General features: G+C 32.6%; 1 protein-coding gene across 1 annotated transcript in view; it reads right to left on the reverse strand.

The window, feature by feature from the left end:
• Positions 1–27,374, reverse strand: part of ARID2 (AT-rich interaction domain 2) — a 157,696-nt gene that overhangs the window by 51,027 nt on the left and 79,295 nt on the right. Inside the window, exons 4-13 of the mRNA XM_087814707.1 lie at positions 24,499–24,632; positions 18,519–18,737; positions 16,384–16,451; positions 11,820–11,886; positions 11,477–11,727; positions 11,054–11,150; positions 10,538–10,747; positions 9,555–9,722; positions 2,184–2,265; positions 320–454 (exon numbers count right to left, since the gene is read on the reverse strand). Coding sequence (XP_087670833.1) covers positions 320–454; positions 2,184–2,265; positions 9,555–9,722; positions 10,538–10,747; positions 11,054–11,150; positions 11,477–11,727; positions 11,820–11,886; positions 16,384–16,451; positions 18,519–18,737; positions 24,499–24,632 — 1,431 coding nt within the window. The remainder of the gene's footprint in view (positions 1–319; positions 455–2,183; positions 2,266–9,554; positions 9,723–10,537; positions 10,748–11,053; positions 11,151–11,476; positions 11,728–11,819; positions 11,887–16,383; positions 16,452–18,518; positions 18,738–24,498; positions 24,633–27,374) is intronic.

The raw sequence follows: 27,374 nt of genomic DNA on the forward strand, positions 1-27,374 counted from the left end.
GAGTGTTAGTTATAGACTATTATTCAAGATTAAAAAGGGTAAAAGTCAAGTCTTTAACATATAAAAGTAGGTAGAAAAAAACCAAACTTAATTTCTTCCTTCTCTTTCTTTGATAAACTTCACAATGTTCAAACATAGACACCAGGTGTAATGTCCAAAATTCCCCTGTATTTAAACTTTCCCCATACTGCAACCTAACCATATGAAATTTTAAGTATGGAGATATTTAAAACAATATAGATGGTATTTTCTCAAGAACAAGAGGTGTTGTAAGTGATGTAAATTAACTTTATTTAAAGTTAAGAACTATGTATCCTACCTAAGACATTTATAAAATCCAGTTGATGTTAGGATTCCACCACGAGCTAATTTACTGCAAGTTGACAGGTACTCAGAATACATTTCTGCTCGAGAGACAGAACAATCTGGATTTACTTCGAAATGAGCATTTAGCCTAAAAGAGGAGAAAAGTAAATGGCATTATGCAATAGACTAAAGGGGAGTCTATATTTAAGTATGCTAAAACTATGTGAAGGCAATGTATTTTAAACTAATAATTACGCCTAGTCAAATTTTACTGTTTCACATATTATTAGCAAAAATACATGCTAGGTTTTAGACAGACTAAATAAAAAGATCAGCTATTTAATCATACTTATTTTAGCGCAAAACATCATTAACAACAAAATAAAAACTGTTCATATTCCAGAGAGAGTAGGTTTGGTCTATTGGCAACAGATAGTTTTATTTAGTGAATACCTATTCAGGTTCCTGTCTTGTAATAATAAAAATACAACAGAAGTTCCCAATTATGAGCTAATGCTACATACTCCCATTCCCTACTTCAGAGACTTCTATTCTTAATCCTGTACAAATTAATTCAAACTTCAGTTTGTCTTTTTCATACAGAGACTTCCATCTATAAGTTAGGATTGGAGGCCTAGTTATCCTTCCAGGACTCCTCCTGGGACTCACTATACAATGTAACAGGCCGACTTAAGCTGTTTCTTATAAACTGCATCAAATAACAAGTATGATAAAATAATGGTAAAATGAGTCTCTCCTCCCCCCCCCGAAATAGCAGAAATGTGCAACTAAGATTTATAAGACCAAATCCATACCTAACACCATACATTTTACAGTGGATTTGGTACATACTTTTTTCAACTTTCATAATACTTTGAGTACAGAGTTTTCAAAATGACTAGATACATAAAAGTTGTTTTGGTTTCAATGTAGAAGATAAACATTTCCAAACATTATTGGAAGAGATTCATCAAGTATAAAGGGTCATGGTGTAACAATATAGAATGTGAGGTAAGCAAATAATTAGAGATATTTAAAACCATAAACCTAATTTAAGTAAAGTGGAAAAGTCTAGAGAAATTTGTCATAGGAACAAAGATATGAAAGCACCAAAAATACGGAACATAGAGGGACAGAAGCATGGAATGGGAAACAAATAATGTCGGAGAATGGGGAAAGGGGTCAAGGAAAGAAAGTTTTAAAAGTAATACATCACTGGAAAATAATCTTTATTTCAGTCTGTTAATCTTCTAAAGAATTTAAGTTAAAATTCATAAATAATGTAGAGGTAACTATCCAAGACAAAATGAAATCGAACCTTTTTCTTCAGAAAATGGCTGATACATAACTACTCAATCATCTCAAGAAAATATTGTTTTCAAAGTTGATTATTTCAATATAGACAAACTGGCTAGTCTGTCATTTGATTAGTTTCCCCTTATTCACAAAAAGAAAAAAATTAACTAGCATTGAATAATAAGTTTTGCTTTTGATTAGAAAAAAGAGACATTTAACAAAATGTGGTTTTCTTAGTTAGTCCAATTCAGTTTTACTAAAACCTTAACTTAAGAAGAAAAACAAATTCTACAATCTGACAAATATTATTTTCTACAAAGATAACTTTTTAGCACAAATTTTACTCTGAAAAGAAGTTAGGTGGTGTAATTTAATAAAATCCTAGTCAAAGACTATTATAATTCTGAATATTTTTCTTTCAAATAATTCCAAAATACAGGTGAAGTGGTTTTACATTGTCAGTTCTGCGTATAAGTGATACTCTAGTCTAACTACGAAGGATGACTGCTGAAATACATTTCCTCTTCTCTTTTGCTTTATTCTTCCCAAAGATAAAGCCTTAACAGAAATAAACCACTTACCACTGACAAGCAAACTTCTCACTATCTATTTCCACTATTCCTGGAGGTGGAGCAACATGCTGTGCTACAACTGCTCTGGAAGCTAAAGAAAAAAATACATTAGCTACATCATTTTAAAAAATTTAGTCACTATATGCCATATTTAGTTCATAGATACTGAACCAATTAATAGTCACAATTAAATACCTTTTAAAAAGGTTTATAAACATAACGAAAATGTACAAATTTGAGAAAGAAACTTATAATGGAGCACATATTATACCAGGCACTGTCTTAGGTGCTTTATATACACTTCTTTTTTTTAACTCCACAATCACTCAAATAATAACAATAATATGAATTATATTGCTAATATAAACTCTTTTTCCCATGGGTCAGATACTAGGTTAAATACTTTATATACATTATCTTTAATTCTTTTGTGCGATGGGTACAGATAAAACTAAGACGCAAAGTGATTAAAATAACTAGCCCAAGGCCACACAGCTCAACATATCAGTAAAGAAGCACCTCTCACTATAGTTACAGAAACAGATTGTATCAGAAATTGCATCTCTGATAAAAGATGAATATTGACTCTAGAAGTGGCATATATAAAATTTCTGAGATAAGACAAAGATAAGCTGAAATGCTATGCTATATAATAAAGGAACTAATAAAAAATTTAAAGATATGAGTTAATATAAAATTATAAGTTATAAAGATGAATCTTACATATTTATATTAAAATTTAAAATTATACTATTTCACCACTGAATCGGCATGATATAGTTTTTAAACTTATAAAATGTACCCACTTTTTTGCAGTTGACATTTTAGCAAAACTTCTCAGAACCCTCAAACAGAACAAATGCATTTCTAAGTTACTGGAACTAGAGGCACTCCACAGCACAGCCAAATCTGTGAATGATCAGAAGCAATTCTAACCTTTGTTTGATTAGCCCCCCTCCCCACATTGGGATAGCAGCTAATAGCAGTCATTTAATGAACATTTACTCTGCATTAAGCCATTTACATTATCCGTTGTACTATTATGTATAGGACTAAATTTAATTATCCCCATTTTACAGATGAAAAAATTAAAGCTCAGAGATTAAGTTCACAAAGGATCACATGATGGAAACAGCAGAGCTGGTGTAGCTGAAAAGCCTTTTGTTAGGAATGGTGGATTTGAATCCAGATTTATTAATTTCAGAGGTCATACTGTGATATGCTGCTGCTTTTAAAAAATTTACTGACTGATTTGAAAGAAACATCTATTTGTTGTTCCACTTATTTATGCATTGGTTGGTTGATTCTTTTAAAAAAATGTATCTTTATTGATTTCAGAGAGTGGGAGAGAGAGAGATAGAAACATCAATGACGAGAGGGTCATTGATTGGCTGCCTTCTGCATGACCCCCACTGGGGATTGAGCCCGAAACCCAGGCATGTGCCCTGACCCGGAATCGAACGGCGATCTCCTGGATCACAGGTCGATGCTCAGCCGCTAAGCCACGCCAGCTGGGAGGTTGGTTGATTCTTATATGTGCCCTGACCGAATCCAAAACAGTAGTGTATGGGGGACAATGCTCTAACCAATTGAGCTACACTGCCAGGGCAGTATGTTGCTTCTTTTTTAAAAAAAATTTTTATTTTCTTAAAAATATAAATTTTTTCCATCACCTTTTAATCCCTCTATGCCCTCTTCCCCCTCTACCCCCACAATCACCACACTGTTATTCATGTCCATGAACTCTCTCTTTTTATCTTTTTTACTCAATCCCTCCACCTCTCCTGCGTCCCAGCTGTCTGCCTGCTATCTATGAGCTTGTCTCTATTTTGCTTGATAGTTCAGTTTGTTCATTTAATTCCACATGAGTGAAATCATATGGTACTTGTGCTTCTCTTTCTCTGACTGGCTTATTTCACTCAGCATAATGTTCTCCAGGTCCATCCATGCTGCCGCAAAGAGTAAAATTTCCTTCCTTTTTAGGGTAGAGTAGTATTTGGTTATTGTAAATAATGCTGCAATGAACATAGGGGTGCATATATTCTTTCAAATTAGTGTTGAGTTTCTTTGGGTAAATTCCCAGAAGTAGAATCACTGGTCATAAGGTGGCTGCTTCTTAAAATGGGGAAAAGTAATAGTATATTGACCTCATAAATCATGAGGATTAGAACATAATTAAAACCAAAATTATTTTCCTGGTGAAACCTCAGCTTTTCTGTTCCTAACTTGAAAACACTGTTACAGAAAATACCTTTCTGGGCCTGAACCTATGTAGAAATCTTCCCTTTCCTTCATCAATTGTACTATGAGAATATACCCTACTTAGACTAAAATCTACTGAATCAATTAACAATCAACTGCATGAAATATTATGTTGATATTATGAGAAACTTTACAAGCATAAGGAAGAATGATGCAGCCACAGTTAAATTAACAATATAATCTGGAAACAATTACTATGAAAGTGGCTACAAACTGAGAAGCATTTTCCTCAGGATACCTGAAGACCTTCCAAAGGATACAAAGCACTTTTATGTTAAAGTATTTTTATTTTATTTTTTGCAAGTTTTTTTTCTTTATTGAGTTGAGGGAGGGGAGAGGTGGTAAGGGGGGGGGAAATCCACCAGCTACTCCACCTATCCATGCATCCACTGGTTGACCCTCACAGGTACCCTGGCCAGGACTAAACTTGCAACTCAGGCATACCAAGAAGAAGCTCCAACCAACTGAGCTACCAGGCCAGGGCAGTAAGGCACTTATACTTTAAAAGGAATCAATTTCCAGATACTCAACTTTTCTATATAGTCCTCCCTAAAACTGTGTTGCCTGAGTATATCATCTCCTCTTTGATAATTGCCCTTCTCCCATTTTGGAACAGAAAGTTTTATTTTTTTTATTTTTTTAAATATATCTTTATTAATTTCAGGGAGAGGAAAGGAGAGGGAGAGGGAGAGAGACAGAAACATCAATGATGAGAGAGTCATTGATCAAGCCCACAACCGGGCATGTGCCCTGACCGGGAATCGAACCCCGATCGCCTGGATCTTAGGTCGATGCTCAACCGCTGAGCCACACCCGGCCAGGCAGAACAGAAAGTTTTAAATCTCACTCACCCTTAATAGCACTGCAGAATTATGGTTAATGTGTAACTGGAACCAGAGAGGCTGGCTCTAGAGTTCTATCACTCAGCACTAGCTGTGTAACTATGGGCAAATTACTTAACTTCTCTATCTTTAAAATGGGGAAAAGTAACAGTATATTGACCTCATAGGTCATGAGGATTAGAGGAGTTTATATGTGAGCCACTAAAACAATGCCTGGCACATAGTAAGCACTATAAGTGTTAGCTATTACTATTATTATGTAAAAACCTCTGGAACACCAAAGACAATTAGAGAAACATTAATGTCCACAAAGCGTCCTTTTAACGAAGGTATTATATGGTAGGACTTCCTGTCTATCCCAGTGTTTTATTTATTACAGTTAAGGGCAATGTTGGGCATTAGAAATTGGGTATTTTGGCCCTTTGGTGTGTTCTGAATTCAGCTATATTATAGAGTGATGACAATTTTTGCTTAATATCCTTCCCTCCTCTATCCCTCCACTATTGTCAAAGAATGCATGACTTCAGAGGCAGAATCTTGTATAAGTAAAGCACAGAGAATATTTTAAGGTGGTGGCATCTTATTTCATTCACATGACAATCTCATGGCAACTTTAATTAGCATATAATTCTGAAATAAGGAAGGCGGGAATATGTATTAACATACTTTCTTGGTTTGAAAAATAGTGGACTTGTTCTAAGTAACAGAAAGTAAGGCTAAGTAACAAAAAGTAAGCATATTTTTAATAATAAACGCTACCTTTATCAGGTATGTTATATAGCAGACATTTTCATAATCCAGTGAGGTAAATCTGCAGTGCCAAACCAAGGTTTTACAAAAAATGTATTCGAAGCACATGGTAAAAGCACTTTACCAAAAAACACTGTATTGGCCTTAAAATGAAAAATATTTTAAATTTCCTAACTCAGTGGTTTTCAAAGTGTAGTTTCCTGACTAGTAGCATCAGCATTTCATGGGAACTTGTTAGAAATGAAAGTTCTCAGGTCCACCTGAATCAAAAACTCAAGAGTATGGAGCCTAAAAATCAGTGTTTAAGCCCATCAGTTGATTCTGGTGCACAATAAAGTTGAGAACCACTGTGCTAACACTTCTTGAATATATTAGGTTAAACAGGGCACATCTAAGTAAGAGTAGCAAGTATAATTTACAGTCATATCTTGTTCATATCTTTTTGATATATTTTCAATAAAGAAAAATAAAATGTCTCTAATGACTGGGCAACAAATACTTTTTTGAGTCAAGTACTGTTAATTCTTTGATTTCAACAAACTCATAGGAGAACTAAAGTTGTCAGATCTTAAATATAATTTTAATAATTTCCAATAATTCTGAAGAAATTCAAAGAATTTTAAGTTCTGCCTTCTTCTGTTTATTGACATGAACTAAGTTTCTAACTTATATTTATAAAAAGAAAAAACAGATAAAATTGATGCTGAACTCAAAATATCCATTCCTAGACACACTGGAGTAATACTTTCCAGAGAATTAGGGAAAAAAGTTTTGTCCATCTCATTAAGAAATGAACTTCCAATAATTTTACTTTTTATTTAATACTTATTTACAAAAATTTGTATTTATTGTTATTTGATGTATTATATATTACTAAAACTTGTAATAAAATTTTAAACAAAGTTTCATAAGTAACAGGGAATAGAAAATTTTTAATTATCTACATTTATAGCTGAGAAATATAGATAGGGTGATGGCTACGAGTTCAAGGAGTAAGAGGGACATCATAAAATTTCTGACATTAAGATTTTGTGGCCCGGCCGGGCATGGCTCAGCAGTTGAGCAATGACCTAGAATCCAGGTGACTGGGGTTCAATTCCCGATCAGGGCACATGCCCAGGTTGCAGGCTTGATCCCCAGTGGGGGACGTGCAGTAGGCAGCCGATCAATGACACCTCTCTCAACATTGATGTTTCTATCTCTCTCTCTCCCTCTCTTTTCCTCTCTCTGAAATCAATAAAGGTATAAAAAAAAAAAATTTTGTGCATATTTTTTTTAATGGATGATGATATCAAGATTCCACTGGATACAAAAATGTTTAACTTTTATTTTAAAACATCAATTTAATATACATAAAAAACATATTACTTGCAACTATTTAAACTACAATGAAGAAACTGAGATGTCAACCTAAAAATGGGTGAAAGATTACACAAGTTTTCATAGTGATGAGAGATAGTGAGAAAAAAAATCTGAAGATGACCATTACCTAAGAAAGCAGTATTAAACAAAGTAGGGGGACAGAGGTGGGAGGCAGGGTGGAGAGCCAAACTATAAATGGTAACTAATCAAATAATTAAAAAGCTGCCATTCATAATGAGCAAATAATAAAGTGCTCACCAAGAGCATTTTTGATCAAGTCCTTAGAGACCTAGTCCCACCTTCTATAAATGAGTGACTACATAAATGAGCAAGCCACAAACTCAATGTTTAATTCTGTCCATTTGCCAAACGAGGACAAAATCTTAAGCTGGGGTCATTCATTAAGGCCACAGGTTAGTGACAAGGCAAAAAACAGCAGCTTTCATCAAAAATACCCCTGAATATTCTTCAAATAGCCCAGTATATCACTGACAATTTATTAATTCCTCTCTTGGTTGAACAGTTTCTCTATGGCTCTTAATTAACTGAATCTTCCGTTTCTTTGAGGATAAACATAACTCCACCACTGAGTTAACTGGCAATATGAACTGTTTCTTTTCTTATTTAAGGCTGAGAAACCATTAATATTCTGACCACTGATCCCCCAATATGCATTGGCTATTTGACATCTATTGCCTGTGTGTTAAAGTTCATTGAATAGGTTAGTAGTCAAAACTGTTTTTCATGCCTTTTATTATTTGTCCAGTCTGTTGGTTGAATTCAAGTAAGCTACATGCACATATGATACAACTCTACCATCTACTACTCAAGGACATAAAAATCAATGAAATATGTGACATATTATATGCTTTGAGTAAATAGATTACATAATTTGATTCTATTGGAGTAGAAGAGAGATTTGGGAGCATGATTAAATGAAAGGAGAACAAGATAGCTAGAGAGATATAAGAGCCTAAACTGAGTCATAAGCTCTGGCAATTGAAGATGCCCAGGTATTTAGGAAGACTCAACAAGATTTGGTGATTAAATGAACGAGGTAGTTAAAGATTAAGGATAATGAGATTTTTGTTTTAAGGGTAGTGTGGGAGGTTGAGAAAGATCTGAATGTATTTCTAGGCTGAAAGGAAGAAGCAGGTAAAAAAAGAGAGGTTAAGACATAGGAATGAGAAGATGGGAAAGACATATTTAGAGCATAGATTCAGAGTAAGTTAACATCTCTTCCTAAGACAAGGGGAAGCCGAAGGAGAATGAAGTTCAGATGACAAGTTTGTAAGTGAAGGATTATGAAGTTTGAAGAAATTTATGCCACACAGCATCCATATTACCTGCAAAGTGAGACGTAAGATCAAGTGAGAAAACGAGCATCCTCTATTAAAAACAAAATACAAGGAAAGAGAAATACCTTGGGAACAGTGAGAAGTGGAAGAGCAGGTGAGGTAAAAGGGACTGTGTTTGCTAGTACAATGAAGGTGGAGAAAGCACTATACAAAAAGGCTGAGAATGCTAAACTATAAAAATAATGACTCAACCAGAAGAAAGAAGTCTAAGAACTGAAGAGACTGTTAGTTATTAGACAGGTCTGAATTTTAACTAAACACATTTGAGTTAAACAGAATTGACCTAAGGGACTCTAGGAAAGGTGCAAAGTGCCAGTATACATGCTTGTATATATGTTTGTGTATATATGCACACATGAGTGATCCTAGGCTCTGCTTCTGTGGTGTTTGGCCCAAGATTTAGAAGTACTAGGGGGGTATTTTACTGATGTATTTTGATGACCACCTGAGAAAACTGTAACATAATATATGATTAACCTATTCCTGGCTTATCAATTTCCAATGACCAAAATCACAAATAAGAAACCCACTCGGGGTACTTCTTACTGCTTTCACAGTTCTGAATCGAACCCCTCACACCCCTCAAAATGCTGCTTAACTTCATTTCCTGTTTTTCTGTACTCACCTTGTTCCTGCTGCTTCCGGAATGTGTAATATTTAAGAAATTAAAGTACATACTCCAGTTCTCCTTTAGCCTACTCTACTATAAAATTTCAGTTCCCCAGAGTGTCTATCTAAATTTATTCTTAGTATTAAATCTTACACATCAATAAACACACTGAAAAAAAAAAAGTAAAAACACTAACCTGGGGCAGATGCTACATGGATCTGGGTTTGAACTTGCTCTACAGCTTGTGTCCTAATTTCAGATAAAACTTGATGACTGGAACTTGGATGTTCGACGAGTTTTACTGCAGCTAGTGCATCAGGGCCAAACATCTGAATATCCATAGAAACTAGACACACTAACATGTCTAAAATAAATTAAAAAACCAAGTTATCAATCAATAATATTTTAAAAATCATACTGCTTAAAAACACATGCGGTACAGTATATTGCTTCTCAAATCTAGGCTATGAATCACTGTACATCAGAATTATCTGTGGATCTTTAAAAAAAGATTTTTAGGCTCAATCTCTGAAGAATGAGTTAGTAGCTCTGAAGTGGGGGGTAGGTATCTTTATTTTTAAAGAGCTTCCCAAGTGATTCTGATGTGTAGCCAGATTCAGGAACTGCTTACATGGAAAGTGACATCTTACTTTCTCAAAAATAATACTTTTCATTCCAAATCTTTATTAACTCTGACTTTAGTATTATATGAAGGAAATAAAGCATTTGAATCACTGAGTAAAATGTTAACATGGCATACTTTAGTAAGTATATTTAAAACAACCCAATAAGGAGGTGGGTTCACTGGTTTTAAGGATAGTACCACTATTAGCAACTTGCAGGAACAGAATGAAGCTTGTTTCACTGTTTTAGACCTGCTCCTCGGAGAGTCAAATATAGCAGTTCTGTTGATTTCAAATTTCACATACAGTAATAGAAATAAAGAGAAGGAATAGGGATTACTAATAATCACATTACACCCTGGTCAATATTATGATAGAAGTTTCTTGCTCATCTAAAATAAGCACAAAGAATAATACAAACAGATGTGTCTGAAAGGATGGCGACTCCTGGAAATAAATAGTAAACCCCATATGTCAACTGTGATTTCAGACAGCACATTTCATATTTTCGCCTTTAAAAAAAAAGAACTTAAATGTTTCTTTGGTTTAGTCTTACCTATGCTCTTTTCTACTTTTGCAATTTTTGTGCAAGCTACATCTCCCATTTCTGTGAGCATATATAGCACCTCAAGTGTTGAGATTACGAGCAGCACATCAGGTAAAGTGAGATGACAAATGATCTCTCTGTATGAGTCCTGATCAACATATTCACAAATCAAAACACCATTATCTTCTGCTTTGCAAAGATTTCCCAAAATTTCCATGCCTGAAAAGCATACACATAAAGAAATGTATATATTTTTTAAATCCTCACACAAGCATGTTTCTTTTTTTATTGATCTAGAGAGAGAGGATGGGTGGGGGTGGGGAGATGGGGGTGGAAAGAAACATCGATGTGAGAGAAAAACATCAACCCATTGCCTCCCGTTCACGCTGGACCAAGGATCAAACCCACAACCTAGGTATGTGCCCTGGATTTACTTAGCCACCCGGCCAGGGCTATATTTGTTTTTTAACAGATGACAAAAAGTTTGTGCCCTTTAGACAGATGGTAAAAAGTTTGTACACTTACCCCTCATCTTTAAAAATCTATCCCTTGACATTAGGCATTTTGTAACAGTATGAAACATCAGATGAGTAGTTTTGAAATCAACAGGGTCCAATAAAAGCTGGAAAAAGAAAGGATACTATTATTGAGGTAGGGTTCTTCCAGTATAGTATTTCACATTTATTAAAAATGAATAGAATAATGTTGCAAAACTTTAAAAAATGTAATTACTGTGAGCATAGCCACCACTAAATTTGGAGCATCATTTCAAATATTTCTTCTACCCACAAATGTGTGTGATACTTCTATAATACAATTTTAGGCAAAAACTATAAGTACTGAATACTCTATAAATATGGCAAATATAATAATGCCACATCCTAAAATTTTAAAGTAAATACTGTCACTAACTATTAAAACTATTTTAAATTACTGTCACATGCTTACCTCAGCTGCAATATTTCCTAATGTGTCAAGGCCTAATTGCCTTAGAGAAATAAAATGACTATGTGCAGAAAGTAATAGGAAACGAAGACAGGTACGGTTAGCTGCCAAGAGCTTAACATTGCCCTCCTCAAAAGAAAGATTTCGCAAAATCACTGCAATCTGAAGTACCCGCTGTCCTTCAATATCATTAATGCCCAGCTTTCGAGGTGGATGAAATAAAGACTCCCAAATCCATTCTCCTGATGTACCTTCTACAACAGAAAATATATATTAGACTCATTAATATTTCATTTATTATTATCGATATTTCAAAGTTACTTAAAATTTTTTCTCATTGACTTACCATGAGACTTGTTTCTGTCAGAAATAAGGTCACGTACTTCATTATCATCAACAATGTCTTTCCAAAACTATAATGAGAAATTATTATGCTTAATTCTGACAATTTGAAACTATTCTGTTACTTTAAAAGTAGTCACACACATGATACAACTGTAACATTTCTACTTTTTTTAGTTCACATAGATATCACTATATTCTGTGTATTTAATTGCTTGACATAAATGCTTGACTTTCTATAACTAAGGAACTTATATAATACAGTATCATTCACCAGGGGGTTCCCTTAGCTTGGGGTCTACAAATCCTTAAAAGGTCTATGAAAGAAATTAGGGCATATATGAACTTGAATGAGAGGAAAAAAATGACATCTTTATGTTCATTAACCTCTAACTAAAATTTAGCATTTCCTTAGCATTTTCTTCAACTCTGAATGTTAGACAACAAACCACAGTAATATTAGCAGCATCTGTGACATTGTCAACAATATGAATCAGATATTTTCAGATTACTTTACAGCTATGACAAATATCTAGAAATAGTGGTTATGCTCATCAAAATTATAATAGTCATGAATCCCACTAGTAAACTGAACATAATCACAGTATTCCTGTTTATAAACACTCCCGAGACACAGCTACTGAGTATATATATATGTATATACATATATATACACACACACAATAGACATATATATATATATGAAAATCAAATAGCAAGTGGTGAAGTTATGTGTTCCTGAATTGGTAACCTAGATATTTAAGTTGCTTTCCAGTATTCCGTATCTACAAACTGTTTTTTGATCCATATGTGAGGAAATGAGTAAAAATCTTGTTTAATGTTCTTTTACAGGCTAAGAAACAAAGGCCTTTATACTGATGTCTATACAAAATGAACTTTAACTTCAACTTGTCTATGCCATTCAACTGCATTATCTCGTTATTTTTGTATTCAAAGAAGCACATGGGCTATTAGATCACTTTTTATTTCTAAACCTCCTGGTACATATGTTTCAAAATAATGGTTATTTTACTTTGGGAATTAGATTCTTTTGCAGTTAAAGTCACTAGTCCGAGAAAAAGTCCACCACCAAAAGAACCCACTGCAAAAAACCTTCATGATAAAAAATATTTAGCAACAATAAAAAAAGCACTAGGTGTATGAAGAAAAAAGACAATGTTCAATAACCAAAAAAAAAAAAAGGGCCACCAGGAATTCAAATAAAGATATCAAACATGAAATTTTAAATGACCACAAATAAATCATCAAGAAAATAGAAAAATCCTAAATGTATATGCAACTAATAATAGAGGTTCAAAATAAATAAAGCAAAAAATGACAGAACTGAAAGCATATATAAACATTCCTAATTATAGTTGATAATTTCAACACTATCAGGAAATCATAAAATAATTATATAGAAAAGCAACTGTAATAGAGAAATCTTGAAGAACACTGTCAACCACCTTGACTTAATTGATATCAATAAATACTACATCCAACGATAGTAGAACACATGTACTTTTCAAGTAGCATGAGACATTCACCAAGGAAGACAATATACCGAACCCTAAAACAAGTCTTGATAAACTTTAAAAGAATTGAAAACCTAGAATACATTCTCTCACAACAATGGAATGTAATTAAAAATCAGTAATAATAATGACAGTAATATTAATAATAAAAGCTATTTTGAAATGAACAGTCAGAAATTAAACATCATACTTCTATATATATATATATACCCATCAATCAAAGATAAAATCACAAGAAAATAAGATAGTATCTTGAATTAAATAAAAATTCAACCTAACAAAATTTTGGGGACAGAGAGGATTTATAGTTCTATATTCTGATATTAGATAAGAAGAAAAATTTAAAGCCAATGGTCTAAGATTCTACTTTAAGAAGCCTGAAAAAAAGCAAAGTAATGCATAAAAAAGTAGTATATAAATCAAAGAGAACAAATGGAGATGAAGTCATTCTACTGTTCCCGCATTATTTAAGTGTACATTAGTAAAAGTACTAATTTACTAAATTAGCAAGAATTAAAATGATAATCTCTAGTGCAATCAATGAGAGAACAGAATAAGTGTATAAATACCAAACTAAGTGGAAGGAAAATGAAAAAATAAACAATACTCAAATAAATTAAAGAAAAAAAAAAAGGGAAGGAAAACAAACAAACAAACAAACTGAACAGGTAGAACATACAGAAACCAACTCAAAACATGGTAAATTTAAACATAATAACACAGTTAGATCAAGATTAACATTTAATGTAAATAAGTATACTAATTTAAAAACAAAGTTTTTCACACTGGAAAAAAAATAGCCCAAATATATGTTGTTTACAAAAAGTCATCTAAAAAATTAAGGCTAAGAAAGGTTGAAAGTAAAATATGAATCATATAAACACCCACCAATTGGAAGAGGGCATAGTTATAATGGTATCAGATAAAAAAAGTAGACTCAAAGGTAAAAAAAGATACTTTATAATATGTTCAATGGACAAGAAAGCTATATAACTATAGTGAAATTCAGTTAGATATCAATAAGAAAAAGAAAACTAAAAAAAAGTCATGTTTTTGGAAATTAAGAAAATTCCCTTCAAATAATCCATGTACCAAAGAGGAAAGCACAATGGAAATTAGAAGATACTTTAAACGGAGTTATAATACAAATATGAAATATCAAAACAGAAAGAATAAAGTTATATGTGTGCGTATAGGGAATTTTATGGATTTAAAAGTACTAGAAAAAGTAAAAACAAAAATCAATGATGTAAACACCAGATTAAGAAGTTAGAAATAGTGCAGCAAATTAAACCCGAAGAATATAGCAGGTCAAAAAAAATATAAAGAACAGAAATTAATGAAAACATGTAACAGAGGTGATCATCTAATCATCCTTGTCTTTTTCCCCCCAAAATATGTTTTTATTGATTTCAGAGAGAGGAAGGAAGAGGGAGAGATAGAAACCAATGATGAGAGAGAACCACAGATAGGCTGCCTCCTGCATGCCCCCCACTGGGGATTGAACCCTTAACCCAGGCATGTGCCCTGAGCAGGAATAGAACCATGATCTCCACGTTCATGGGTCGACGTTCAACCATTTAGCCAAACTGGCCAGGCTATTTGTGTCTTCTTGATTTCATGTGATTAGTGATTATACTGACAGCCCCCACTGCCCTTTGTGACTGCATATGTAAATATGTACATAAATATTTTGTGCATCTTACACTTAATTACCAATATTCTGGAGTTAAGAAAATTATCTGCCTAACTACAACCAAGAGGCTTGGCTTTTAATGGGTGGGATGAAGACAGGACTTTGGGGTGACTTGTGAAGTGGGGAATTTGAAATGCAACTCCATATCATGCGAGAAATTTGAAGGTCTAGTAATCTCAGAAAAAGGAAGTTAAAAGGAACTGTCTCTACTTGAGCTTTGAGTTAAAAACAATCCCCTAAATATTTCACCACTAGCGTGCTCTGCAATCCCTGTGGGTTTTGTTTTACTATCAGAGTTATTGGAAAATCTCCAATTAAGAAATTAATATAAAGTCATTCAGTATTTCCTTTCAGTTTTTTGGCAAATGCAATACAAAAGTGGAGAAATAAACTCTCCATCTAATCTGTAAAAAAAGATCCCACATAAAAAACTCCGCTGAAATTTATAAACCAAAATTATAAAACACAAAGGACCCAGCCAGTGTCAACCCATGAACCAAGAGGTCACCAGTTGGATTCCTGGTCAGGGCACATGCCCGGGTGGCAAGCTCAATCCCGAGGAGGCGTGCCAAAGGCAGCTGGATCAATGATTCTCTCACCATTAATATTTCTATCTCTCTATCCCTCTCCCTTCCTCTTCTCCAAAAAATCAATAGAAACATATTAAAATATATATATAATAATACAAAATACAAAGGAATAATCTTTGAGTAAGAGTGAGTAGGACTAGAGTTGCAAGAGGCTTAGATATTAGAATTATCAGGTGTACGTTTGTATGTATATCTAATTTACAATTTATATATAATATATATTTACATTTGTTTATGTATTATATGTAGTTTATATTATATTAGTAAGTTTTGTTTTTAATATACATTGAATATATATATTTTAAGAATTATTAAAAGCATAACAGGAGATCAAAAAGGGCTACTTTGAAATTAAAACAATCACTAAAATAAAACTTAACAAATGAGTCAAGTGGAATATTAGACACAGCTAAAGAGTGGTTAAGAGAACTGAAAAACAACCATAAGGAAATAACTCAGACTGCTGTTCAGAATCTGGGTTTTCTCAGATTTATTGCTTTTTTTAGATTTATCATTTTCAGAAATCAATGTATAATAAAATAAGAGCTTTATTTTTGTATATTAGCTATTCTAAAAGCACTTTATGCAACTTAATCACAACTTTAAAATAGGTATCTTTATGAATTCTGATAAAGATTAAAGTATAGGTAGCATCATGTATATAAAATGAGCAACCATTAATTGAACCTTGGTCCTTGGCTACATGAATACAATAATTCAATATTTTACAAAAGTTATTCAAATTACCTTAACAAAATCTCTATCAGTCTTCTCCTTCCATTCTTCTCCAAATACAGTAGAAAAGGATCCTAAAGCTAAAAGAATAGTATATTCAATAACATGGAATTACTTCTTTTACTTAATTCCTTAATAATAGGTAGGTATGGAAAAAGAGTAAAAATACATCTTAAGATACCTTGTTCACTAAAAACTGTTTCATAGTAAATGATAGAAAGTCATAATAATTTCTTTTGAAGTAGTTTTTCAAATTATGGAAACAAATACTGAATGAAAATATAAGTTGGAAAATTAAATTTTGTGTCACTTTTGTTACGCTTCTTCAAACACAAAATGTAAAAGCATTCCATATTTTCAAAGGAAGTGGAACCTATATTTATCTCTCAATTAAAATTCCATGCCCTAAAAAATAAACCAAAACCTCTCAAAACCCTAACCAAATTCTCAAATTCAAAGAAATTATTTTCATAATGTTAAAACAATGTTTTAAGTATGGAGACTTCATAAAGTCTCTGTGCTCTGGAATTCCAAACTTCTGACTTCCTTAAATAGCATTTTCTAAATTATTAATGTTTTAGATTGCTATACTGCATATTAATTTATTCTTTTAGATAAATAAAAATGCTTAAAGAATGCAAGGAGATAAACTGGATCTAAAAAATATACATCAGTGAACCAAAACTGGTAACATTACTTGGAATAAATATACATGTATAATCCTATTCAATGATTAAATGGTAAGTCTTTAAAAAATTTTTCTGGTTTGAGAATAATCTTTCTAAAAACTTCATTTTAAGGTTTCTAAAAATGTGAAACAATTTTAAACTCCAATATTAAATGCTGAAAGATGTCTTTAAAATATCAAAATAACTAATACAAAAATAGTGTTGAATGCAAATTGTAATTAAAGACTAAAATTAAAAAATAATAAAATATCAAGTATTAGGAATCAAAGAACATAAAATTGAGATGGAAATCACCAAATTTAGATCTTGAAAGTTACAATACAAAATGAGAAGTACTGATCTTTGTTCCTTTCCCATGTAACCAAGAATAAGAATAGTTTCAGGCAGAGTAAGAAACTAATTCTCACTTTTGTTTAAAATAATTTCAAAATTGCCTTCATATAAAATAAGTACATGTTAAATTTTAAGGAATCCTACTTAGATAATCCCTATATGTTTGAAACTTGACACAAATCAAATCGCAGAAAAATAAACTAATTTGCAAACACGTTGCTATTTACAGATTTAAAAAACCATGAATCTCTAAAATATTACATGAAATTCTCAGGCTGTGTCTACTGTGCTATATATATATTTCCTATATGATAAAATAATTTCAATATATGTGAATACCTTATCCTTCAATAGAATATACCTCTGGAAAAAGAAATGACAATGGTGTTGGGGTAGGAGGGTTGAGAAGCAAAAAGCAATTATTAAGTTCAGCTAACGTGGATATTTTAAAATGAAAAACTAGCCCAGCCGGCATGGCTCAGTGGCTGAGCGTTGACCCATGGACCTGGAGGTCACGGTTCGATTCCCAGTCAGGGCACATGCCAGGGTTGCAGGCTCAGTCGCCAGTAGGGGGCATGCTAGAGGCAGCTGATCAATGATTCTCTCTCATCATTGATGTTTCTATCTCTCTCTCCCTCTCCCTTCCTGAAATCAATAAAAACATATTTTAAATGAATAAATAAAAAAAAAGAAAAACTACAAGCAAAAAAAGATTTCAAAAGATATTGTCTAAATCTCTACTAAACTATCACACTACAGTTAGAGAACTGAGCAATTTGGTTTGAAGAAAACCTAGATTTAGTAAAAGATAATTTCACAGAAAATTAAAAAAAAATTGATTTATAAAAACCTATACCTAGGTATAAACACTGTAAGTAAAAAGGATATGAAATATTTGATAAATCCTATTTTGATTATTTAGGCAGCAAATTTTAAAATGCATCGCTCTAAACTGTTTAGTTAAAAATCCAAACATTCATTACTTTAAATACATTTAATAAAAGCAAATAAAGAATGCTATTATATTGACTAATAAAAAGTACTTTTCTCCTTAAATAACTTTTTACAAAAATCTCTTAACACCTGTATACAATGATCATTCAACGTGTTCAGCTTAAAACTTACTGTCGTCAAACACCCCGGCATTAGCAAGTAATAAAGTGATGATTTTAGGGTCTTTTTCAAGTTGCATGACATGTTTGCTTTCATTTGATAGGAGAGTGCATACATTAATAGCAAAATCCACTTCATTTGGGAGTCCAGATAACAGTGAAAGCACCAATTTATTATAATCATTTGGCGAATTGAAGTCCATAGATAGCCCATAACTTTGACGCAGATAATCTAACAAAGATAAAGACAAAAACACCTTAAGTTTATCAAGGAATAGAAACCACTGCTGTTAATATCCTCTGACACAGGACAGGAGCTTGTTTTCTTTTAAAAATATAAACTAAGAGGCCCGGCTGGTGTGGCTCAGTGGTTGAGCACTGAACTAGGAGGTCATGGTTCCATTCCTGGTCAGGGCACATACCAGGGTTGCAGGCTTGATCCCCAGTAGGGGGGCATACAGGAGACAGCTGATCAATGACTCTTTTATCATTGATGATTCTCTCTCTCCCTCCCTCTCCTTTCCTCTCTCTGAAATCAATAAAGACATTAAAAAAATTTTTTAAGAATATAAACTAAGTGGAAATTTAAAGAGTTTAACTTTTAAGAGTTTAACTTTCTAAACTTCACAAGTTAAAATTATATTGTTCAGAAAGTATTAAAATAGAAAAATGCACATGCCTCCTATGATATGACTTCCAATTATTGTCATTATTTTAATTGACCTATACTTTTTACTCTTGCATTTCAAGGGGCTTAATCTGACTTTTATATACTATAAAAGCTAGAGAGACCGGTTCCTTTGAAATTTTTAACAATATCATGTTTTTAGACATATTGCCTACCTTCTTTATCTAATTGTAGAATTATTCCTTTTTAGGTTAGATTTATTATGACATACCTAACATAGTAAAATTCATAATTTTTAGTTCTATAGCTACATGAGTTTTGATAAATACAGTCTTTTAACCACAACCACAATAAAGACATAGTAATTCCATCACCTAGAAAGTTTCTCTTTATGCTCCTTTGTGGTCAAATCCCTCTTCTACCCATATACAATCATTAATCTCCTTTCTGTTCCTATAACTTTATTTCAGAATGCCAAATAAATGGAATCATACAGTATGTATGTAGCCTTTTGTGTCTAATTTCTTTAATTTAGCAAAATTTTTTTGAGGTAAATATCCATTTTGATGTGTATATTAGTTTGTTCCTTTTTATTGCTATAGTATAGATATAACAAAACCTGTTTACCCATTCCCTAGATGAGGGACATCTGAACTCTACAGTTTTGATACTTATGAATACAGTTGCTATAAATATTCACATACAGGACTTCATGAAGACTTTTTTAAAAAAATTCTCTTAGATTGCTGGGTCATACAAAAGCGTATGTTGCCTGTAACATCTTGCCTCTCCACCACCAATGTACAGAGATCCTGTTGCTCTGCATCTTTGTCAGCACCTGATATTGTCAGTTTTAAATATTCGAAGTCACTTATCTAATATTTGTTTTGTAAATATTTTTTCCCAGACAGTGGCTTGTCTTAACAGTGTCTTCAGGGCAGAAATTTTAGTTTTATGAAGTCTGATTTATACATTTTTACCTTTATAGTTCAAATGTCCTAAAATTTCTTTTCCTAACCCAAGGTAACTAAAATTTTCTGCAGGAGAATTAATTTAAAACACTTTCAAAAATTTGAAGGTAGGGAAGATGGAGTTACAGAACACTAATGCTTAATCATAACATATACATGTTATAGAAAATGTTATATTTCTAGAAATACTGACTCTTAATTGGGGTAGTTCAGGCCATGAAAGCTATAATCTAAGACATATACCCCAAGTACATTTTTCACATAAAGATATAACTAGTTTAATGGGAAGAAGCAAGAAAACAAGAGTTAAACTACTTCTAGATAAAACATTTCAGAAACATATGAATTTAAAAAATATTAGAATGCAAAGTAGGGATCTATTGCCACAACATGCCATAGAAGAAAATCAAGTAGGTAAGAAATGTATTCATTTCCTGATGTAGACATTTGAGGAAACACCTCTTCAATTCTAAAATATTCTAGGAATTTCTCCAATAGTATAACAATGAAGTACCACAATACAGTTATAAATGACTATGAACAGATTCTGTATCATATTTAAGGATGAACAATAACATATTGCTCATTTCAATAATTTTGAAATGAAATATCTCATAAATACCAGAAAATAAATATCTGTGAAAAAAGTAACAAAACTGTGGATATAAGAATAGATTTTGATATTTCTATACTGCATACAGTAATTGATCATAAGAACCCAAGTCTCAGCAATAGGTTTTAGATTCCACAAAACTTTTACACAAATCCCCTCAACACAAAAAAAATTGAAACCTACATTCAATGTCTGTTAAGTTTTATTTAAGTACTTTTGATATGACCTTAGAATTGTTCTGTCTGCTACATCAGATAGTCAATTCAATACATCCTTACCTGAATAACTTTGCCAAAGACATCTCCAATCATAACAAAATAAATATAAACATTTTTTAAAAAATTAAAAAACAACCCAAAATACATAAATAAATGGGATAATTATAAAACGTTCTTTTATTATATCAGGCTTGGTAATGATTCCTAAGATAATGTAGAAAAAAAAGCTTATAAGGTTTGAAGAGCCTCCCCCTTCCCTACCCAAGGAGATATGACTGAACAGCTACAATATTATACTCAAATGGGATTGGAAATTTATTTTCAACATTTTTCACTCAAAGTTTATACAAATGGATCACTGCTGACAGACTTAATTTAATCTGAGGCAATCATGTCTCCTTGTTTTCAGTTTAGAGGAAAGGAGAATTGTTCCAGAGTGCTTTCTTCCCATTGATATTGGCAGTGACAGTTGTAGTGCAAATGTCTGTTAGAATACGAAACATTGAAGGGAAAATTTTTGCTCAAATACAACTAAAAAAAAAAAAAAATCTTCCTGTATGAAGCTTTCCCAAATTTAAATACCAAAAATGGAAATGAATAGGGTGCTTGGCTTTTACCAAAACAATTGGATTGGATTAAATAATCACTAAAATTATGGTTGGCTCTAAAATTCTAGTTCTACTAATTTCAATGAATTATTTTTCAATTTTGCCTTTCACAATTTTTCTATTAAGGATATTGCAAATAAACAATTTTAATTTAAAAAAGAATTGTATTTTTAATTTTAATTAAAAAATATAAGAGGAGATGAACAAAACATCCTTAATAATTTACTCTACAACACTGCAGAACTGACTGTATCCAAATCAATACCAAGGGGGGAAAAAATAGAGAAAGAGGGAAACCAAGGGATTAGGTATTTACGACAAGGAAAAATGTGAAAGCCTATGCAAATAAATGATACAACCACTATGTATTAATGCCAAAGTTTAATAATCCTAAAGTTCAAAGCAAAATCTGCTCAAAATTTTTTGCCATTTAAAGTCATTGGGCTAAAGGAGCCAATATTCTCAAAGGAGAATTTGGTTCCATAGCAATGTACAGTATTCCATTTATTATGAAAATGATGTGTAGAACTACACTGTATACCAAATGCCCTGGAGGTTATTGCCAAATGAAATTTATTATTCAAAATATTGTTTTAGAATAGCTTTTCTTAATATCAACAGTAAGTATCTCTAGGTAAATAAATTTACCTAAAAGGAGAGAAAGGCTGTATGATCAAAGATATAAACACAAACCTTTTATAGTTTTTAACTAAAATTTCCTAAAGGCTCTTAATCTAACAATATGTAATTCTACTTTGGTGTTTACTTAAAATACACACACACACACACACACACACACAGGTATTGACTAGATGTGAAACACATTGGTTGGTTGCCTCCTGAACTTGCCCTGACCAGGGCCAGGGATTGAGCCTGCAACCCAGGTACTAACCCTTGGCAGGAATCAAACCCAGGACCCTTCAGTTGGCAGGCTCATGCTCTAACCACCGAAAGAATCATCAATGAAGGATTTGTTTTGTATACTGATAATCACGTTAATTTTTAGAACACTGTCATAATGTTGCTGTGGTTCCTTCTAGAAAAATAAAAAGCACCTTCAAATTCATAAATGCTGCCCTGAAACACTACCTCTTTTAAGTCTGAATTAGATATATTATAGTCAGATATTCCCCAGCAATTCCCAATTCCTAGTTTCTTTCCTTTCATGAGTTTCCAATCCTGATTTTATCAATCATGCAATATGTTACATAACTACACAGATTATCCTCTAAAAAACGAAAGACATATGACAGCATATCAGAAAGGAGTTATACACCAGATTAAGCAATTCTGTCATTCCCTTAACTTGTGTAGCTCTACTGACGACTTCCATTAGACTTCTGAAATACCAGAAATATTTTACATCTTCTTTCTTGAAGTAAATCTGTTTTAATTAGAGGAAGAAAAAGAGAACAGATCCAGAAAAGTTCTTTTTAAACAAGATCAAACACAGAAGTGGGTCAGTTTGAGGATCTGTAACAGACATCAAACTCTAAGTTACAATAATGGACAGTTCTGCTTTTACTATAATACAGGAACCAGAGAGTTATGAAGCTGAAAATGGTCTTAAAGGTCATTAGCACAGTCACATTCAATATAGGAATACCCTCTATAATATCCCTGAATGAGATAATGGTCATTAGTCCTTTTTATAGGAAACATCACCTAACAAGTCACCCCATTTTATTTTCAGCTTAAACTATTAGCAAGATCTTCTACACAGCGACTTAAAATGTTTTCCTTTAATTTTGGTTCTTGAGATAATGATTACTCATTAAAAATGAAGCAAGGTTTGGTTTGCACTCATCACCATGTGGACCCAATTATACAAAACCATCATATGAAGCCTCTTCTAAAGGAGATCACAGATTCTGTTTCTTCAGTTTTTACTGATTGGGGAAGAAACATGGAGTCAAATTCAACATGGAAGAAACTTTGAAAATAGATAATAGAAAATAAAATTCAGAAAGCACAAGCATTAACAATAAAAATAAAGTAAAAAAAGGAAGGTACATCTTTACTAAGGAATAATATACAACAATTAAAAAGGATAAATTAGAGGGAGGAGTGCCCATGATATATTATAAGGTTTAAAGAGGAAGTTACTGTATGATGCTGTTTCTATAAAAAAGAAAACCCAGTAAAAAACAAATAAAAAGCACAAATGAGAGTTTAAGGATTAACTGTAAGAGATTGGGATTAGCACTAACAAAGAAGAAATAGCTAAATCACTGTATATTTTATAAAGAATATACCCTTGAAAAAGACATTATTTTATCTTTTTTAGGCCCAATGTTGGCGATTAAACAAAAGAGATGTTTATCTCTTCAGAGCTCTCTTCTAAGTCATTACATCCTCAACCCAGAGTCACTGAACACTGGAACCTCCACTTCACCTACTCTGCCTCAAGAACCTCTTCATTAGACTGTCAATCTGATTATTTCCAATTTGGGTCCTGTTCTTTTTAGATGCAGATTCCTCTATAACTGTTATAAGAATGACTTAAATGGAAAAAAAAAATGCCTGGTACCACAGCAGGAAATTAGTTGGTTAGAAACATTTCTGAGGAATTCTGGTGTTAGGAATTCCAGTAATTGTAGAAAATCTAGTAGAGGCTATCTAAGTATTCTTGACTTCTCTAAAATCCTAACAGAATCTTTCTCTTCTCATGTTAGTAACTATTAAGTTTAAATTGATCATTAGCCAAAGAAGTAAGAAAAAAACGCTTAAAAGGATAGGTATTTGCAAGTCTAGAAATTGCTATAACTAAAAATCTTATGCAGCCTATGACAGAAAGGCCCTGATACCAATTAGATGTTGATCTTTGAAGGTTGTATTAAGGCTTTAATTAGTTGTTCTTATGAGCAAAGTAAGGGACTAATTCATTGGATGATGTTTATTTTCTTAATTCAAAACTGTGGGACCTATGCCCTGTCAATTTCCAACAATATTTACCTGATACACTGTGTTGCTGGTAATTGTAGGAAGATGGAATTGCACCAATAGGAAGCTGTGGCTTTGGATTGCCTGGTGGTACTTCATCATCATCCTCCCCAAAATGATGAACTTTCTCGTACTTTTCTAGGTAACTGAAACAGAAAAAGAGCACAGTAGAGATTTAAAAACAAATATATATACCTTTTTTTTAAAAAAAAAACAAACTCCTACCACATATATGTTTTCCTTTTCTAGAGGCCCTAAATTAAAAAAATATATATTAGGATACTACAAACCTCTTATAATTGGTTGAATAGTCACTTCAGAAATAATACTGCAAACTCAATACAATGATTCTAAAAGTGGTTTTTTAAAAACTGACTTTTAGAGAAAGGAAAGGAGAGGGAGAAAGAGAAACAATGATGTGAGAGAGAAACATGGACCAGTTGCCTTTAGCATCTGCACCCTTACACATGGTCATTATAAAAACCAAGTAAAAATGAGAAGATTCTTTAACCCTTGGCCTCCCGAACCTCACTCATCAGAGAGAAACACAGGTTCACATGTATATGTCTATATACTTTCTGTGCATATATTTTTAAATCCTCATCTGAGGATATGTTTTTATTGATTTTAGAGAGAGAGAAAAACACTGATGAGAGAAACATCAATCAGTTGGTTGCCTCCTGCACACGCCCTGACGGGACCACACCCGCAACCCAGGTATGTACCCTCACCAGAATCGAACCTGAAACTGTTTGGTGTAAAAGATGGTGCTCCAACCCACTGAGCCTTCTATCCAGGCTGTGCATATTTTTATTTAACAACATATTTCAGAGAACTAAGCATGTCAATACATACAGTACTGATTCAGTCTTTTTAAACAGCTGTATAATACTTAATTGTATTGATATATCATAATTTAACTAAATCTCTAGAGATATATTTAACTATTTTCAGTTTTGTTTTTTGTTATTACAGATAATGCATCAATAAGCCTAATCTGTGTACTTGTTAATTTTGGAATAAGCATTGGAAATGAAATGTTCATTTTAAAAAGCAATACAGCCAACTTCTCATCCAAAATTCATGTGCCTAATACATTTTAACCAATTTATGAGATTGTTCTCATATCCCCCACTGCATTACCGTTTCTGAGTAATGATCATCTTCCTAATATTAATTAGAATTAAATTTCAAAATTAACAATTTATCATCACCTGCCAGTTTATAATAATTTCTCAAGTAAAATTTTAAAATGGGGAAACAACTGGTCAAACCTCTGTCAAAGACAACACTGTAACTAACAAAGTTGTTACAGTAATTCACAAATAAGTTGATTAATATAATTTCTTGTATTTATCATGGAAAAGTTCTAGATGTGGTTATTTTACAGATCAATCCTTCTACCATTCCTGATCCAGGCTGGTACTAAGTCCATTAGTAGCTATTTTATTTTATTTTTTTAAAATATATCTTTATTGATTTCAGAGAGAGGAAAGGAGAGGGAGAGATAGAAACACCGATTATGAGAAAGTCATTGATTGAGGCCGCAACCTGGCCATGTGCCCTGACCGGGAATCGAACGAACCCCAATCACCTGGATCCCAGGTCGACGCTCAACCGGTGAGCCACGCCCGGCCGGGCAGTAGCTATTTTAAAAGTCCTAGAGTTACCCAGATATTTGCTTTTTTAGTTACAGATAGCTGAGATGAGGGAGGGGTGTATCAATGAACACATAGGATGATGATCTCAGAAGAATTATTTTCTTTTTAGTATCAAACCTTAACTTTCAAGGTGGGGTGAACGGAAGCTAAAACTTTACAAGTATAAAAACTAAGGACATGAAAAATCATTAAAATTCCTCATTTCCCCATTTTAGTTTCACAAGGCACAATAATTCACATCTTTGAAACCTGGAAAAAAATTAAACCACCCTTTCCATTCTTTCCAAGTTCTCCATATAAGCTCAATTAGAGCAAGGAACTCTTTTCTAGCTGGCAGCTTGATAGCTAATGAATCTAACACTTTTCTTTACTGTCAGAGCTACAGCATACTAAAGCAGGGACATATACACAGATATTATCCAGGAGCACTGAGGAGAGTATGCAGTTTCACACATTTCATCCTGATCCCGGGGGTGTCCCACAGCAGATATAAAATGAAAGGATGATTAAAAGGCAGTCTCTCTCCAGTACATACCCAGTACAGACTTAAGCAGGTAAAGAAATCAGACCTATTCTTTTTGAATTTCTAATACAGGTATCATAAAAAGAACAGTATATATAATTTAGACAAAAATAGCTGCTCAAAAATTATGTGACACATTTTCTGAAAGTGAGGGATCACATGAAGTCATTCAGGCAATAATAATGATAGAAGTATTTCAGATAGTACAATCTTTCAGAATTGATTGAACTCACTGTGCAATGGTTAAAAACAAACTAAAGATAATCTTTATTAAATAAATTTTAGTCAAACATGACAAAAATAATAAGATGTAGAATTTTAAAATCAAAATCTTACACTAATATTATTTTTAAGATGCTCTTTATAAATTTGTTACTCATAATTGAACACAGATTTAAAATTTGTTTTTTATTACAGCTGAGGGAGAAAACAACATAACTAGTAAAAAAAAGACAATATAATATTTTTCCCTCCCAGTACACCCCAAATGGAGCCTAAGTAATATGGAGTGACTAACAGCAACACAAGTACTATATACACATAATAAATAGTATATATTATATACATAAAACCCTTTATAATCAAAATCTTCATAAGGTTTTAAAAAATATGAGACTTCTGGTCCCTTGGAACATTCTAACCTTATTCCTCCAAGCAGATTCTTTACACAATTCTAATCCTCAAAAATTTATGGTTTAGGCAAA

The sequence above is a fragment of the Miniopterus natalensis genome, chromosome 2 (genome assembly GCF_054644295.1).
Source record: "Miniopterus natalensis isolate mMinNat1 chromosome 2, mMinNat1.hap1, whole genome shotgun sequence".
Taxonomy (NCBI): domain Eukaryota; kingdom Metazoa; phylum Chordata; class Mammalia; order Chiroptera; family Miniopteridae; genus Miniopterus; species Miniopterus natalensis.